Here is a 15,455-nt window from a genome sequence, read left to right as displayed (position 1 = left end):
CACAGCACTCCGTGTGGTCTCTGGTGGATTTTATTAGTTCCCCATTATTATAGGATAATGACTCAGATCTTGGGAGCGGCACAGATGACCCTTAGTGGCCTCACTCCAGCTCTCCTTCCTGGCCTTGCCCTCTGCACACCCTGTGCTGCAGCTGCCCAAGCCCCGTGTGAGCCTCCTCTGTGCACGCTACTCCTTTTGCCTAGAATGTTCTTCTCTATTAATTCAAGAGCTATTGATTGATACCTTTCTGTGTGCCAGGCACTCTCCTAAGCACTGGGCATGCAGAAGTGGATGAAGGAGGGGAGAGGGAAAACATCAAATCCCTGCTTTCATGGGGCAGATATTTTAATGGAAGGCTACAGAAAATAAGCAAATTTATATCAGATGGTGATACATGCCAGACAGCAAAACAAAGCATAGGCCTGGGATGGGGTGTGGCTGAACACTGGGGATGGAGCTGTCATTTTCAACAGGGTGGTCAGGAAGGCCTGACTGAGAAAGGGACATTTGAGCACTTACCTGAAGGTCTCCCCCTGTTGAGCAGGGGCAGAGCTGGTTGAGGGCAGAGCTGGTCATTCCCATCCCTGGATACCCAGTACCGAGTCCTGAATCGGGGTGCGTGCTCAGTGAGTTGTAGAAATGAATATATAGGCCAGGCGTGGTGGCTCATGCCTGTAATCCCAGCACTTTAGGAGGCTGAGGTGGGCGCATCACCTGAGGTCAGTTCGAGACCAGCCTGGCCAATGTGGTGAAACTCTGACTCTACTTTAAAAAATACAAAAATTAGGCTGAGTGCGGTGACTTACGCCTGTAATCCCAGCACTTTGGGAGGCTGAGGTGGGCAGATCACAAGGTCAGGAGTTCGAGACCAGCCTGGCCAATATGGTGCAACCCTGTCTCTACTAAAAAATACAAAAATCAGCCAGGTGTGGTGGCGCACATCTGTAGTCCCAGCTACTGGGGAAGCTGAGGCAGGAGGAGAATCACTTAAACCTAGGAGGCAGAGGCTGCAGTGAGCCGAGACTGCACCACTGCACTCCAGCCTGGGCGAAAGAGTGAGACTCCGTCTCAGATGATGATGATAATAATAATAATAATAATAATAATAATAATAATAAAAAAAAATTAGCTGGGAATGGTGGCACATGCCTGTAGTCTCAGCTATTTGGAGGCTGAGATGGGAGGATCACTTGAACTTGGAAGGCAGAGACTGCAGTGAACTGAGATGGCGCTACTGTACTCTAGCCTGGGTGATAGAGCAAAACTCTATCTCAAACAAAAAAACGAAAGGAAAGAAATGAATATATAAATTGTACTCTCGCCTGTTAAGAAGCAACTCCTCCTCCTCCTAATTGTTAGAATTTTATGTCTTTTCCACAACATATGTAGCTCCATATTAAGCAAATGAAACTTATTATATTTAAAAAGGATCTTTTACTTAACAATTTATAGTAGGACTGCTTAAACTATTAAGTGTCAACTAGGTGTAAAATAATTCAATTTAGGTCAGGCGCAGTGGCTCAAGCCTGTAATCCCAGCACTTTGGGAGGCCCAGACCGGCGGATCACGAGGTCAGGAGATCGAGACCATCCTGGCTAACATGGTGAAACCCCGTCTCTACTAAAAAATAAAAAAAAACTAGCCAGGCGAGGTGGTGGGCGCCTGTAGTCCCAGCTCCTCGGGAGGCTGAGGCAGGAGAATGGCGTAAACCCGGGAGGCGGAGCTTGCAGTGAGCTGAGATCCAGCCACTGCACTCCAGCCTGGGCAACAGAGTGAGACTCCGTCTCAAAAAATAATAATAATAATAATAATAATAATTCAATTTATACATTTCAGTATATATAGCTTTTCTAGAAACATCTAATGTATAAAACAGTATATTTTTTATCTCATAATTAAACTTCTGCTGTACATCATTTGATTTTATGGCCTTTAAAAAAATCATTAAAGGTGTCAGGTAATGATTAGAGAAATGAGTTGTTGGGGTCATATTGTTGGCGGAAGAGGAACTGGGATGAGGGCGTGTTCTGGGCCTGCTGAAGTCGTCACGTAGCATCTCGCCCACAGTTGGATCGGTCAGCCCGGGAGGTGGAGCTGGGCTTGGAATACGGATCCCCCACTATGAACCTGGCAGGGCAAAGCCTGAAGTTTGAAAATGGCCAGTGGATAGCAGGTGAGCTGCACTTCCTGCCATTTTGTCAAACAAAATTGTAGGAGGAAGCCCTCCTTTAACTAGTTCTGTCCTTCCTCCAGAGACAGGGGTTAGTGGCGTTGTGGACCGGAGGGAGGTTCAGCGCCTTCGCAGGCGGAACCAGCAGTTGGAGGAAGAGAACAATCTCTTGCGACTGAAAGTGGACATCCTGTTAGACATGGTGAGGCAGGTGACAGGCAAGAGATGCCTAGCTTCTTCTTTTGGGGAGGCTCCACCTCGAGTCATTTAATCCAACAGGTATCTCCTCAATGCCAGTTTGGCCAGGTATGTTGCTTTGTGTCCAAAGACACACTCAAGAAACAAGACACAGTTCCTGCCCTCACAGTACAGGCAGGTGAACCATAAGCATCATTAGAGTGGTAAGGACCCAGTTGAAGTCTGCACAGGATCTGCATAGCACACGAGTGAGAAGTTAATTCTGTCAAGTCAGGAGAGCTTCCCAGAGGAAGGGATATCTGAGCTGAATGTGGAAGGATAATGGCAGGAATGGAGGTTGGATGAAGGCATTCCAGGAAGAGGGGAAGAGCCGGCTTATGGCTTGGAAGTGTCTCATACCAAGTAGGCATTAATCAGTGCCCAGCACAGACCTGCTGAGGGGCTCACACTGCATTAGCGTTGGTTTCTTGTGACTATTAAAAATCCAGCAACCCACTGGGCCTAGAGGAGCCTGTGAAGGTTCAGAGGCAGGAGAGCACACACTCTGGAGCAAAATGGCCTGGGTTCCTTGCCCAGCTCTGCTACTGACTGACTGCTCTGTGACTTAACTTCTTTAGCAATAAATGGCATAATAGCTAACTGTGGTGGTGCACCCCTGTAGTCCCAGCTACTCAGGAGGCTAAGACAGGAGGATGGCTTAACCTCAGGAGTTTGAGACCAGCTTTGGCAACAAAGTAAGACCCTGTCTTTTTTTCTTTTTAAAAAAGAACTAGGCTGGGCATGATGGTTCACACCTATAATCCTAGCATTTTGGGAGGCCGAGGTGGACAGGTCACAAGGTCAGGAGTTCGAGACCAGCCTGACCAACATGGTGAAACCCTGTCTCTACTAAAAATACAAAAATTAGCCAAGTGTGGTGGCATGCACCTGTAATCCCAGCTACTCAGGAAGCTGAGGCAGGAGAATTGCTTGAACCCAGGAGGCAGAGGTTGCAGTGGGCTGAGATTGTGCCACTGCACTCCAGCCTGGGAGACAGAGTGAGACTCTGTCTCGGGGAAAAAAAAAAAAAAAAAAAAAAAGACTGACATTTTAGGCTGGATGGTTTTTTATTTTTATTTACTTATTTATTTATTTAAGAATAAATAAATAAGTCCGGGCTCACTCTGTAGCCCAGACTGGAGTGCAGTGGCGTGATCTCTGCACACTGAAACTTCTGCCTCCTGGGTTCAAGTGATTCTCCTGCCTCAACCTGATGAGCACCTGCCACCATGCCCGGCTAACTTTTGCATTTTTAGTAGAGATGGGGTTTCACCATGTTGGCCAGGTTGGTCTCCAACTTCTGACCTCAGGTGATCTCCCTGTCTCAGCCTCCCAAAGTGCTGAGATTACAGGCGTGAACCACCGCGCCCGGCCTGGATGTTGTTTTAAAAAATGAGCATAATCGTAGTATCTACCTTACAGTGAGTTAGTACAAGCAAAGCACCCAGCCTGGCCGACAGAGTGAGACCCTGTCTCAGAAAACAAACAAACCAAAAAACAAAAACAAAAAAACCCTAAGGAGGAGAGTGGCGTTCTTTTTCCAGCATTTTCTCCCCTAATCCGCCTTATGGGAGCTACAGCTTAGAATCAATTTAAACTGTAATCCCTTAGCCTTAGAATCACCAGTATCTGCCTTTGACATCCTCTGAGACCTGCTGTCCTTCGTGCAGGGAGTGCCATGCCCTCGTGGGTGACAGCGTGCTGACAGAGTGGACTGTGAATATTCTTCAAGGACTTGTGGTCCTGGGCCATCCGGGGTTGCATTCTACCCCGTTTCAGAGGGTTTCCCACTATGGAGGCCAGCAGTGCCAGAGAAGTGCCAGGGGGCCTTTCCTCCACGTGTAGGGCCGGCCTTGCCAACCTGAAACATCTAGAAATGTGCTGCTTACTAACAGCTGCTGCTTTACTTTCAGCTTTCGGAGTCCACTGCCGAATCCCACTTAATGGAGAAGGAACTGGATGAACTGAGGATTAGCCGGAAGAGAAAATGAAGACCCCAGAGACATTTATTGGGGAGTAGGATGTAGCTAAGTGCTTTTTTTTTTTTTTTTTTTTTTTTGCCCAGACTAGTGGATTCGGTCCTGGGAGAGAGTATCATATAATGGGACCCACAGGCACTGGCACCCTTGGGTTGGCAATAGAAGGTGACATGGAATGGAGAAAACCAAGATTCCAGATGGGGACAGTAACTAGAAGGTGCTTCAGATGCACTGCTTGCGGATGCCAGTCTGAAAACCAGACCGCATGGAAGCCTGGGGCTGCTGATGAGCCTTTGGGTGCTCTCCACACACAAGATTGCAAACACACATGTCCCAGAATAGCTCTGTTGGGCCCTGTTGGGAGAAGCGACTGGAGTTCATTCCCTCACCCCCTTACATTGGGGTTTGGGGTTTGGCAGCAGTTCTGCAGAGCTCTGTGTTGGGGGTCATGGATGAGTGGCTCTCTTGGCTCTTAAAGGCAGGCCTCTCTCCTTGCCTTTAAAGAATCCTCCTTCCTCACACCTGGCCTCCTCTGGCTTCAGCTTCTCAGCAGCAAGCACCAGCCTTCCACAGCAACACTATATTTTTATGCTACTTCCCTGTTTGCACTACTATTTTTATTAAATGATGTTAAATAATCTCTCTGTGACCAAAGTGACTAAAAAGAGAACCATGAGTTCCTCAAGAAGTAAATGGAGCTGGCCAGGCATGGTGGCTCACACCTGTAATCCCAGCACTTTGGGAGGCTGAGGTGGGCAGATCACCTGAGGTCAGGAGTTCGAGACCAGCCTGGCCAATAGAGTGAAACCCCGTCTCTACTAAAAATACAAAAATTAGCCAGGCATGGTGGTAGACACCTGTAGTCCCAGCTACTTGGGAGGCTGAGACAGGAGAATTGCTTGAATCCAGGAGACAGAAGTTGCAGTGAGCTGAGATCACACCACTGTACTCCAGCCTGGGCGACAGAGCGAGACTCCGTCTCCAAAAAAAAAAAAAAAAATGGAGCCTAGCCAGGTGTGGTGGCACACAACTGTAATTCTAGCACTAGCACTTTGGGAAGCTGAGGCGGGCTGATTGCTTGAGCTCAGGAGTTCAAGACCAGCCTGGCAATAGCGAAATAAAATACAAAAAAAATTTTAGCTGGGCGTGGTGGTGCACACCTGTATTCTCAGCCTCTCAGGAGACTGAGATGGCAGGGTTGCTTTGAGCCCAGGGAGGTTGAGGCTGAGGTGAGCTGTGATTGCTCCATTGCACCCCAGTCTGGGTGACAGAGCAAGACCCTGTCTCAAAAAAAAAAAAAAAAAAAAAAAAAAAGTAACTGGAGTCTGGAGTCTAAGCTTCTGTTGTTCCATCAAAAGACAGAATTGTCCGGGCATGGTGGCTCACTCACACCTGTAACCCTAGCATTTTGGGAGGCTGAGGCAGGTGGATTGTCTGAGGTCAGGAGTTTGAGACCAGCCTGGCCAACATGGCAAAACCCCGTCTCTACTAAAAATACAAAAGAAAATTAGCTGGGCATGGTGGCACATGCCTGTAGTCCCAGCTACTTGGGAGGCTGAGGCAGGAGAATCGCTTGAACCCAGCAGGCGGAGGTTGCAGTGAGTTGAAATCACGCCACTGCACTCCAGCCTGGGTGACAGAGCAAGACTCCGTCTCAAAAAAACAAAACAAAACAATGTTTAGCGTGTGGGGAAATGTCACCCTTGCAGGAGAGCATTCCAGCTTTCCTGGGCATTGGCAGAGGCTGATGCCAAACAGAAACAATCTCTGCTCAAATTTGCCTGCCCTCCTGCTTCATGGTGTTGGGACTGGCCAGGACCTGGCAGAACCTAGTGGCTGGTGTGAGAATTTGTGCCTTAGGCAGTATGAGCTGGATTTTTCTGGCAGGAGGAGGGAATCCAGCTCCTGAAGTCAAGCCAGAAGGAACTGAGGGGGTGCGGGCGTGGTGCCCAGGACTTTAGGGACAGGCTACCATGGCTAGCCACTGCTGAATGCCTGGTACATGCCTGCCACCAGGCTCCCTTTGCCCTCACTGTCTCATTTCCCCTTCAGCTCAGCCCTGTGGCAGGGGCTGTGAGCACATCCATCTGCAGAGACGGAAACTCTGGGAGGTTCACACACTGATCTAGGATCACACAGTGGAAGTGTTGGAGCCTGATTCACACAGCCCGCAGTGAAAGAGAGGAGCTGGGGGCGGCAGTGAAAGAAAGGGAGCTGCTGTCTGCAGCCCATCCTTATGGCCAGCAAAGCACTCTATCGGGGGGATGGATCGAAGGGCAGATTTTTAGCTCCAACCCATAACCTTACTTTCTGATACAGGAGAGAATGTTTAATACAGAAGAAATTGGAAAAGGATCCACATATACGCAAGGTGCAAATCTTCAGGTGCAGATAATAGGAGCAGTGGAGTTTGCTTATGCCTCGGCTGGTATCAATGGGGACCCTTTATTAAGTACTCCCGATGCCGGGCACCCCCCGATGCCGGACACTTCCTGATGATGGACACCCCCCGATGCCGGACACCCCCCGATGCCGGACACCCCCCGATGCCGGACACCTCCCTGATGCCAGACACCCCCCGATGATGGACACCCCCCGATGCCGGATACCCCCCGATGATGGACATCCCCCGATGCCGGACACCCCCCGATGCCGGACACCCTCCGATGCCGGACACCCTCCGATGCCGGACACCCCCCGATGCCGGACACCCTCCGATGCCGGACACCCTCCGATGATGGACACCCCCCGATGATGGACACCCCCCGATGATGGACACCCCCCGATGCCGGACACCCCCCGATGCTGGACACCCCCCGATGCTGGACACCCCCCGATGCTGGACACCTCACTCACATGACCCTTTTTCAAGTTTGTTATCCCCATCGCCATTTTTTAGATGAAGAAACCAACCCAGCACGGTGACACGGTGGAAGGGGTGCGGCCAGGACTGAAACCTTGGGCATCATGTGGGCATATTCGGTTGTCACAATGGTGTGGATTCCCCCACGACCAGCAACATTAGGACCTTTGGGGGTTGCAGCCAGGGACCCTAAACATCCTGTGGTAGGAGGGGCAGTTCTGCAGTGAAGAAGGAATTTCTTTTGAGTGAGCAGGGAAGCAAAAGCCATTGTTATGAGCAGATAAATGCTATGATCCAACCGTGCTTTTAAAAGGCGCTGGGCGTGGTGACCCATACCTGTGATCCCAGCACTGTGAGAAGCTGAAGTGGGTAGATTGCTTGAGCTTCAGAGTTTGAGACCATCCTGGGCAAAATGGTGAAACCCCATCTCTACCAAAAATACAAAAAGATTAACTGGGTGTGGTGGTGTGCACCTGTGGTCCCAGCTACTCGGGAGGCAGCGGTGGGAGGACTGCTTGAGTCCAGGAGGCAGAGATTGCAGTGAGGTGAGATCGTGCCATTGCACTCCAGCCTGCTGACAGAGTCAGACCCCATATCAATCAATCAATCAATAAAAATAAAAGGATCCCTCTGGTGGCTGTGTGGTGAGAACAGACTGAAGGAGGCCAGGCCCTGCCCAGGGAGGCTGCAGTAGATGAGGTGAGGTGGTCTGATTCTGGATAAGACTTGAAGGTGGAGCCTACCAGTGTTTGCTGATGGGTGAGAATCAAGGACAATCCTATGAATGAAAGTCTTTAGGAGAAAAGGAAAAAAAAAATCACCCATATATCACCACACTAACCCTGTTTCCTTCAGTGAGGCGTTTTGTTTTGCTTTTCTTGAGACATTATATATTTTCAAATCTAAATAGAGCCAGATATATCCTTCAGGTTCTGGCTAAAATTCTTCATCCTCAAAGACCATTGGCCAGGCACAGTGGCTCATGCCTGTAATGCCAGCATTTCAGGAGGTCAAGGAAGGAGGATTGGCTGAGCCCAGGAGTTTGAGACCAGTCAGGGCAACATATTGACACCATCTCTACAAAAAAAAAAATTTAAGTTAGCCATGCGTGGTGACACACACTTGTAGTCCCAGCTACTTTGGAGGCCTAGGTGAGAGGATTCCTTAACCTGGGAGATCGAGGCTGCAGTGAGCCAAGACTGCACCACTGTATCCTCCAGCCTGTGCAACAGGGCAAGTCACTGTCTCTAAAAAAATTTAAAAAGGGCCTGGCGCCTCACGCCTATAGTCCCAGCACTTTTGGAGGCTGAGGCAGGCGTATCACCTGAGGTCAGAAGTTCGAGACCAGCCTGGCCAACATGGTGAAAACCTGTCTCTACTAAAAATACAAAAATTAGCCTGGCATGGTGGCAGGCACCTAATCTCAGCTACTTGGGAGGCTGAGGCAGGAGAATCGCATGAACCTGAGAGCTGGAGGTTGCAGTGAGCCGAGACTGCACCAGTGCCCTCCAGCCTGGGCAACGGAGCAAGCCTCCTGTCTCGAAAAAAAAGAAAAAAAAAGGTTCTGTGGGCGAGAGGGAGGGAATGAATGCAGGATTAGAGGCAATAATGGGAGGAAGTCTGAGTTTGAGTCCTAGCAAGGGGAACTGCGTGCACAGCAGGACAGGTGTGGGCTAATGTGCACTTTTTAATGGGAGGGGCTTATAGTTTTTATAGGATTCTCAAAGGAAGCCATGCCCCATCCCCCAATTAAGAGCTACTATATCACTTGTTTCTAATTCTGACAGGACGGAAACAAGCAAGGTGGAAATCTTGGGCTTGAGAGACGGGGAGTAGAGGAGCTAGGAGCCCAGCGTTCTTGAACATGCCTCTCCCATCCGATGGCAGTCACCTGGGCTTCTAGCGTGGGGCACTGCCACTCACTTGCTGACACCTTTGTCCACTGATGCGACCTCCATCCTGGCACCAGTCTCACCATGTCATCTCTGCTGCTGAGCCTTCCTCTTGAAGCCTTCAGCAATACCTCAGCCCTCTGGCTTTCTCTCTCCCCAATCTTTAAATGACTGATTCCACAGGACTGTCTTTTTTTTTTTTTTGAGATGGAGTCTGGCTCTATCGCCAGGTTGGAGTGCAGTGGTGCGATCTCGGCTCACTGCAACCTCCAACTCCCAGGTTTAAGCAATTCTCCGGCCTCAACCTCGTAAGTAGCTGGGACTACAGGCACGTGCCACCATGCCTGGCTAATTTTTGTATTTTTATTTTATTTATTTTTTTATTTTTTGAGACGGAGTCTCGCTCTGTCACCCAGGCTGGACTGCAGTGGCTGGATCTCAGCTCACTGCAAGCTCCGCCTCCCGGGTTTATGCCATTTTCCTGCCTCAGCCTCCAGAGTAGCTGGGACTACAGGTGCCCGCCACCTCGCCCAGCTAGTTTTTTATTTTTTTATTTATTTTTTATTTATTTATTTATTTTTTTGAGACGGAGTCTCGCTTTGTCATCCAGGCTGGAGTGCAGTGGCCGGATCTCAGCTCACTGCGAGCTCCGCCTCCTGGGTTCACGCCATTCTCCTGCCTCAGCCTCCCGAGTTTTTTATATTTTTTAGTAGAGACGGGGTTTCACCGTGTTAGCCAGGATGGTCTCGATCTCCTGACCTCGTGATCTGCCCGTCTCGGCCTCCCAAAGTGCTGGGATGACGGGCTTGAGCCACCGCGCCCGGCCCTAATTTTTGTATTTTTAGTAGAGACGGGGTTTCACCATGTTGGTCAGGATGGTCTCGATCTATTGACCTCGTGATCCACCCACCTTGGCCTCCCAAAATGCTGGGATTACAGGTGTGAGCCACTGCGCCCAGCCAGGGCTCTGTCTTCTGTTCTCACTTTGCCTTTTCTTTTCTTTTCTTTTTTTTTTTTTTGAGATGGAATCTCACTCTGTCACCCAGGCTGGAGTGCAGTGGTGCAATCTCGGATCACTGCAAACTCTGCCTTCCAGGAGGCTCAAACGATTCTCCTGCCTCAGCCTCCCAAGTAACTGGGATTACAGGTGCCCACCACCATGCCTGGCTAATTTTTGTATTTTTAGTATAGATGGGGGTTTCACCATGTTGGCCAGGCTGGTCTCAAACTCTGGACCTCAGGTGATTCACCAGCCTCGGCCTCCCAAAGTGCTGGGATTATAGGCATGAGCCACTGCCCCTGGCCTCACTTGGCCTTTTCTTTTCTTTTTTTTGAGTCGGAGTCTCGCTCTGTTGCCCAGGCTGGAGTGCTGTGGCACAATCTTGGCTCACTGCAAGCTCTGCCTCTTGGGTTCACGCCATTCTCCTGCCTCAGTCTCCTGAGTAGCTGGGACTACAGGTGCCCGCCACCACACCCAGCTAAGGGTTTTTTTTTTTTGTATTTTTAGTAAAGACGAGTTTTCACCGTGGTCTTGATCTCCTGACCCCGTGATCTGATCCGCCTGCCTCAGCCTCCCAAAGTGCTGGGATTATAGGCATGAGCCACCGCACCCGGCCACTCTGCCTTTTCTAGATCATCTCATCTCCTTCCAAAGTTTTGAATACTCTGCACTGCATGATTTCCAATATTCTTTCTTATCCCTTGGAAATTCTATAATTATTGAAACAGGTTTTTTTTTTTTTTTTTAAATCATGTGTTGCTCTTATGAATGTAAGCAAAATTCATTGGTTTTCCTAAAACTTCTCCACATTAGCATTGCGAATTACTTTCCATTTGGAGTCACTAATGTCTGTGCTTTCACATAAGATTGGTCCCTCTACCTTCAATAGCGTTAGTCTTCTAGCATTTCTTAAATGAACCCATAAAAGAACTAAAAGCCATTGGCACTGGGCTCTTAAGCTGCCCTTGAATTTATAAAGGGCTAGCCCGCCTTTTTTTTTTTTTTTTTTTTTTTTTTGAGATGGAGTCTCGCTCTGTCACCCAGGCTGGAGTGCCGTGGCGCAATCTCGGCTCACTGCAAGCTCCGCCTCCCGGGATCACGCCATTCTCCTGCCTCAGCCTCCCGAGTAGCTGGGACTACAGGCACCCACCACTGCGCCCGGCTAATTTTTTCTGTTTTTAGTAGAGACGGGGTTTCACCATGTTAGCCAGGATGGTCTCGATCTCCTGACCTCGTGATCCGCCCATCTCGGCCTCCCAAAGTGCTGGGATTACAGGCTTGAGCCACCGCGCCCGGCCCTTTTTTTTTTTTTTTTGAGACAAAGTCTCACTCTGTCGCCCGGGCTGGAGTTCAGTGGCACAGTCTTGGCTCACTGCAACCTCCGCCTCCCAGGCTCAAGGATTCTCCCGCCTCAGCTTCCCGAGTAGCTGGAAATATAGGTGTCTGCCACCACACCTAGCTAATTTTTGTATTTTTAGTAGAGAGAGGGTTTCACCATGTTAGCCAGGCTGGTCTCGAACTCCTGACCTCAGGTGATCCACCTGCCTCAGCCTCCCAAAGTTCTGGGATTACAGGCATTAGCCACCATGCCCGACCCCACTCTTTTTAAAAAAGTAAACTTTTAATACAGGAAAAAAAGCACAGTTCATAAGTGTACAGCTTGATGAATTACCCCAAATGAACATACAGCTAAGAGAACCATAGCATTCCAGAAGCTACTCTCCCTACCCTTTCCAAAATTAACCCTTCCAAGGGAATCACTGTCCTGACCTCTCACCATAGATTAGTTCTGCCTGTTTTTGAACTTTATATAATGGAATAATACAGGAAATACCCTTTTGTCACATGAAAACTGTCTGATAGGCCAGACTCATGCCTGTAATCCCAGCATGCTGGGAGGTCGAGGAGGCTGGATCACTTTTTTTTTTTTTTTTGAGGCGGAGTCTTCACTCTGTCGCCCAGGCTGGAGTGCAGTGGCGCGATCTCGGCTCACTGCAAGCTCTGCCTCCCGGGTTCGTGCCATTCTCCTGCCTCAGCCTCCCGAGTAGCTGGGACTACAGGCACCTGCCACCGCGCCCGGCTAATTTTTTGTATTTTAGTAGAGACGGGGTTTCACCGTGTTAGCCAGGATGGTCTCGATCTCCTGACCTCATGATCCGCCCGCCTCGGCCTCCCAAAGTGCTGGGATTACAGGCGTGAGCCACCGGGCCCGGCCAAGGCTGGATCACTTGAGGTCAGGAGTTCCAGACCAGCCTGGACAACATGGTGAAACCCCATCTCTATTAAAAATGGCTGGGGTACGCTGGGCACGGTGGCTCACGCCTATAATCCCAGCACTTTGGGAGGCCGAGGCGGGCGGATCACAAGGTCAGGAGATCGAGACCATCCTGGCTAACACAGTGAAACTCCGTCTCTACTAAAAATACAAAAAATTAGCCGGGCGTGGTGGCGGGTGCCTGTAGTCCCAGCTACTCGGGAGGCTGAGGCATGAGAATGGCGTGAACCCGGGAGGCGGAGCTTGCAGTGAGCCGAGATCGTGCCACTGCACTCCAGCTTGGGTGATAGAGCGAGACTCCATCTCAAAAAAAAAAAAAAAATACAGGCCAGAGTCATGCCTGTAATCCCAGCTACTAGGGAGACTGAGGCAGGAGAATTATTTGAACCTGGGAGGCAGAGGTTGCAGTGAACCGAGATTGTGCCACTGCACTCCAGCCTCCATCTCAAAAAAAAAAAAAAAAAACTGTTTGATAGAGTTGCCCTGTCCAAAGATGAAAGGGAGGCCCGGGGACAGTATCAGAGGGAGTGTGAGACACAGGAGAAACACTCATTTCTTCATCCTCATGTATCACAGAAGGATTTGAACTGTCCCATCCTGGAAGTCTCTGATTCCAGGTTCAGTTGGCTAAACATGTTTATCAAATTACCCTGTTTAATAACATGGGGCACGTTTTAAAAAGAAGCACTTATATCCATCATATAGGCAAAAAGTAAAAAGATGGATAACACTTAATGCTGGGGAGGGTGTGGGACAAGGACACTTCCATTTACTGTACTATTATGAAAGTATATGACAGAGGCTGGGAGCAGTGGCTCATACCTGTAATCCCAGCACTTTGGGAGGCCAAGGCAGGCGGATCACCTGAGGTCAGGAGTTTGAGACCAGCCTGGCTAATATGGTGAAACCCCGTCTCTAATAAAAATACATAAAGTTAGCCAGGCGTCGTGGCGCACACCTGTAGTCCCAGTTAATTGGGAGGCTGAGGCAGAAGAATCGCTTGAGCCCAGGAGGTTGCAGTGAGCTGAGATCATGCCACTGTACTCCAGCCTGGGCAAAAGACAAGACTCCATCCCAAAAATGAACAAACAAAGATTTATATCTGCATACTTTCTGACCAGCTCACCCACTTACTAGAAATCTATGTCCTATGGGCCGGGCGTGGTGGCTCACGCCTGTAATCCCAGCACTTTGGGAGGCCAAGGTGGGCAGATCATGAGGTCAGGAGATGGAGACCATCCTGGCTAACATGGTGAAACCCCATCTCTACTAAAAATACAAAAAATTAGCTGGGCGTGGTGGTGGGCGCCTGTAGTCCCAGCTACTAGGGAGGCTGAGGCAGGAGAATGGCGTGAACCCAGGAGGTGGAGCGTGCGGTAAGCCAAGATAGCGCCACTGCAGTCCAGCCTGGGTGACAGAGCGAGACTCCGCCTCAAAAAAAAAAAAAAAAAAAAAAAAACAGATCTATGTACTATGCCTCAGTTTCCTCATTTCTAAAATGGGGATAACAGTGCCTACCCCAGTGAGCTGCTGTGCAGATTAAATGAGGACACACCACACCCACCCACACCCACAGGCACCACAGCACCTGGTATTTAAGTGTTAACTCTTACCTTTGTTTGGTACATTGGGGAGATTGACCTGATGTTTTCCCAAAAGACCTCCAAGACACTAATTCCTACCAAGTAACACATGGCTCAGGAAAATGAAACTGGATTAGTGTCTCTCAAAGGGTGACTCCAGGGAGGCTTGTTAAAATGCAGGTTTCCAGCCAGGGTCTGGGGAAGGGGCTGCAGGCGCCCTGTCCATGAAGGTGGCAGAGAACACCCCTAAAATAACCCAAGAAGCAGGCCAAGGAGATGGACAAGGAAGATAAATCTTTGGCCCTGGCCACAGGCAGAATTAAGAAATTTGGCAAGGCAGGGCGCAGGGGCATAGGCCTGTAATCCCAGGACTTGGGGAGGCTGAGGCAGTCAGATTGCTTGAGCCCTGGAGTTCGAGACCAGCCTAGGCAACATAGTGAAACCCTGTCTTTATATATATGTGTATGTGTGTGTGTATGTGTATATATGTGTATACATATACATATACACATATATACACACATATACACATACACACACATAAAATATTTATTATATATAATATAGAAATATATATAGGCCAGGCGCAGTGGCTGATGACTGTAATGCCAGCATTTTGGGAGGCTGAGGCGCGCAGATCATTTGAGGTCAGGAGTTCAAAACCAGCCTGGCCAACATAGTGAAACCCTGTCTCCACTAAAAATACAAAAAATTAGTGGGGCGTGGTAGTGCACGCCTGTAATTCCAACTACTCGGGAGGCTGAGGCAGGAGAATCGCTTGAACCTGGGAGGCGGAGCTTTGAGCCGATATCACACCACTGCACTCCAGTCTGGGCGACACAGCAATGCTCTGTCTCAAAACCAAAAAAAAAAAAAAAAAAAAAAAAAAGAGCTAAAATCTGACAAAAAGCGACCTGTTCCACTGTCTCTTGTGCCTGCGGTGATGGCGGGCCTGACTCCATTCGTGTTTTAACATCTCGATTCCCGGCCACATCTTTGGCCACCTAGTTTAGAATAAAGTGTTGTCTTGGAGCCTGTTGTACATTTAAGAATAAACTTTTGTTAAAAAGAAAATACATCATCAAGAGATGATGAGCCACTCCTGCCCTAGCTGTGAATTTAAAGTAAAACAAGCCCCCAGAATCTTGCCAGAGTCAGCCCTTTCATCTTTGTTCTCTGAACTCTATTACCTGGAATTAAAACAACTCATTTGAAAAAAAGAAAAGCAGGTTTCTGAGCTCACCCTAAACCCGCTGAACAGAATGACTGCGGTGGCGCCCCGAACCTCTCACAGGCCTCCCAGCTGCTGCTAATGCCCGCTGAAGCCCCAACGCCCGGGTAAGGCCAGGGCGGCCCGACCGACTGGGGCACTGGAGGACCCGGGGCTAGAGGGCGCCGCTCTCTCCCGGCTCGCGCCTCGGTTCCCGGAAAAGCAGCTCCGTCCGTCGTTCGGCTG

At 49.4% G+C, this 15,455-nt stretch overlaps 1 protein-coding gene and 1 long non-coding RNA gene across 5 annotated transcripts in view; one reads left to right on the top strand and one right to left on the bottom strand.

The window, feature by feature from the left end:
• CBY1 (chibby 1, beta catenin antagonist) overlaps positions 1-5,026 on the top strand; it is a 17,812-nt gene extending 12,786 nt beyond the window's left edge. For 3 of the 4 annotated variants that reach the window (XM_007975774.3, XM_007975775.3, XM_038007434.2), the window contains 3 exons: positions 2,068-2,173; positions 2,254-2,372; positions 4,321-5,026. In XM_007975774.3, the coding sequence (XP_007973965.3) occupies positions 2,068-2,173; positions 2,254-2,372; positions 4,321-4,398 (303 nt within the window). In that variant the 3' untranslated portion in view covers positions 4,399-5,026. The remainder of the gene's footprint in view (positions 1-2,067; positions 2,174-2,253; positions 2,373-4,320) is intronic. The other variant, XM_038007432.2, reaches the window with a different exon arrangement.
• Positions 4,475-15,455, bottom strand: LOC140709087 (uncharacterized). Its single transcript, XR_012089454.1, has 2 exons — positions 15,243-15,455; positions 4,475-8,326 (listed from the first exon to the last, which is right to left on the bottom strand). It is a non-coding gene; the product is annotated as an uncharacterized lncRNA (long non-coding RNA).

The sequence above is a fragment of the Chlorocebus sabaeus genome, chromosome 19 (assembly GCF_047675955.1).
Source record: "Chlorocebus sabaeus isolate Y175 chromosome 19, mChlSab1.0.hap1, whole genome shotgun sequence".
Taxonomy (NCBI): domain Eukaryota; kingdom Metazoa; phylum Chordata; class Mammalia; order Primates; family Cercopithecidae; genus Chlorocebus; species Chlorocebus sabaeus.
Note: the sequence above shows the minus strand (reverse complement) of the source record. Positions and strands in the feature narration are given on the sequence as shown.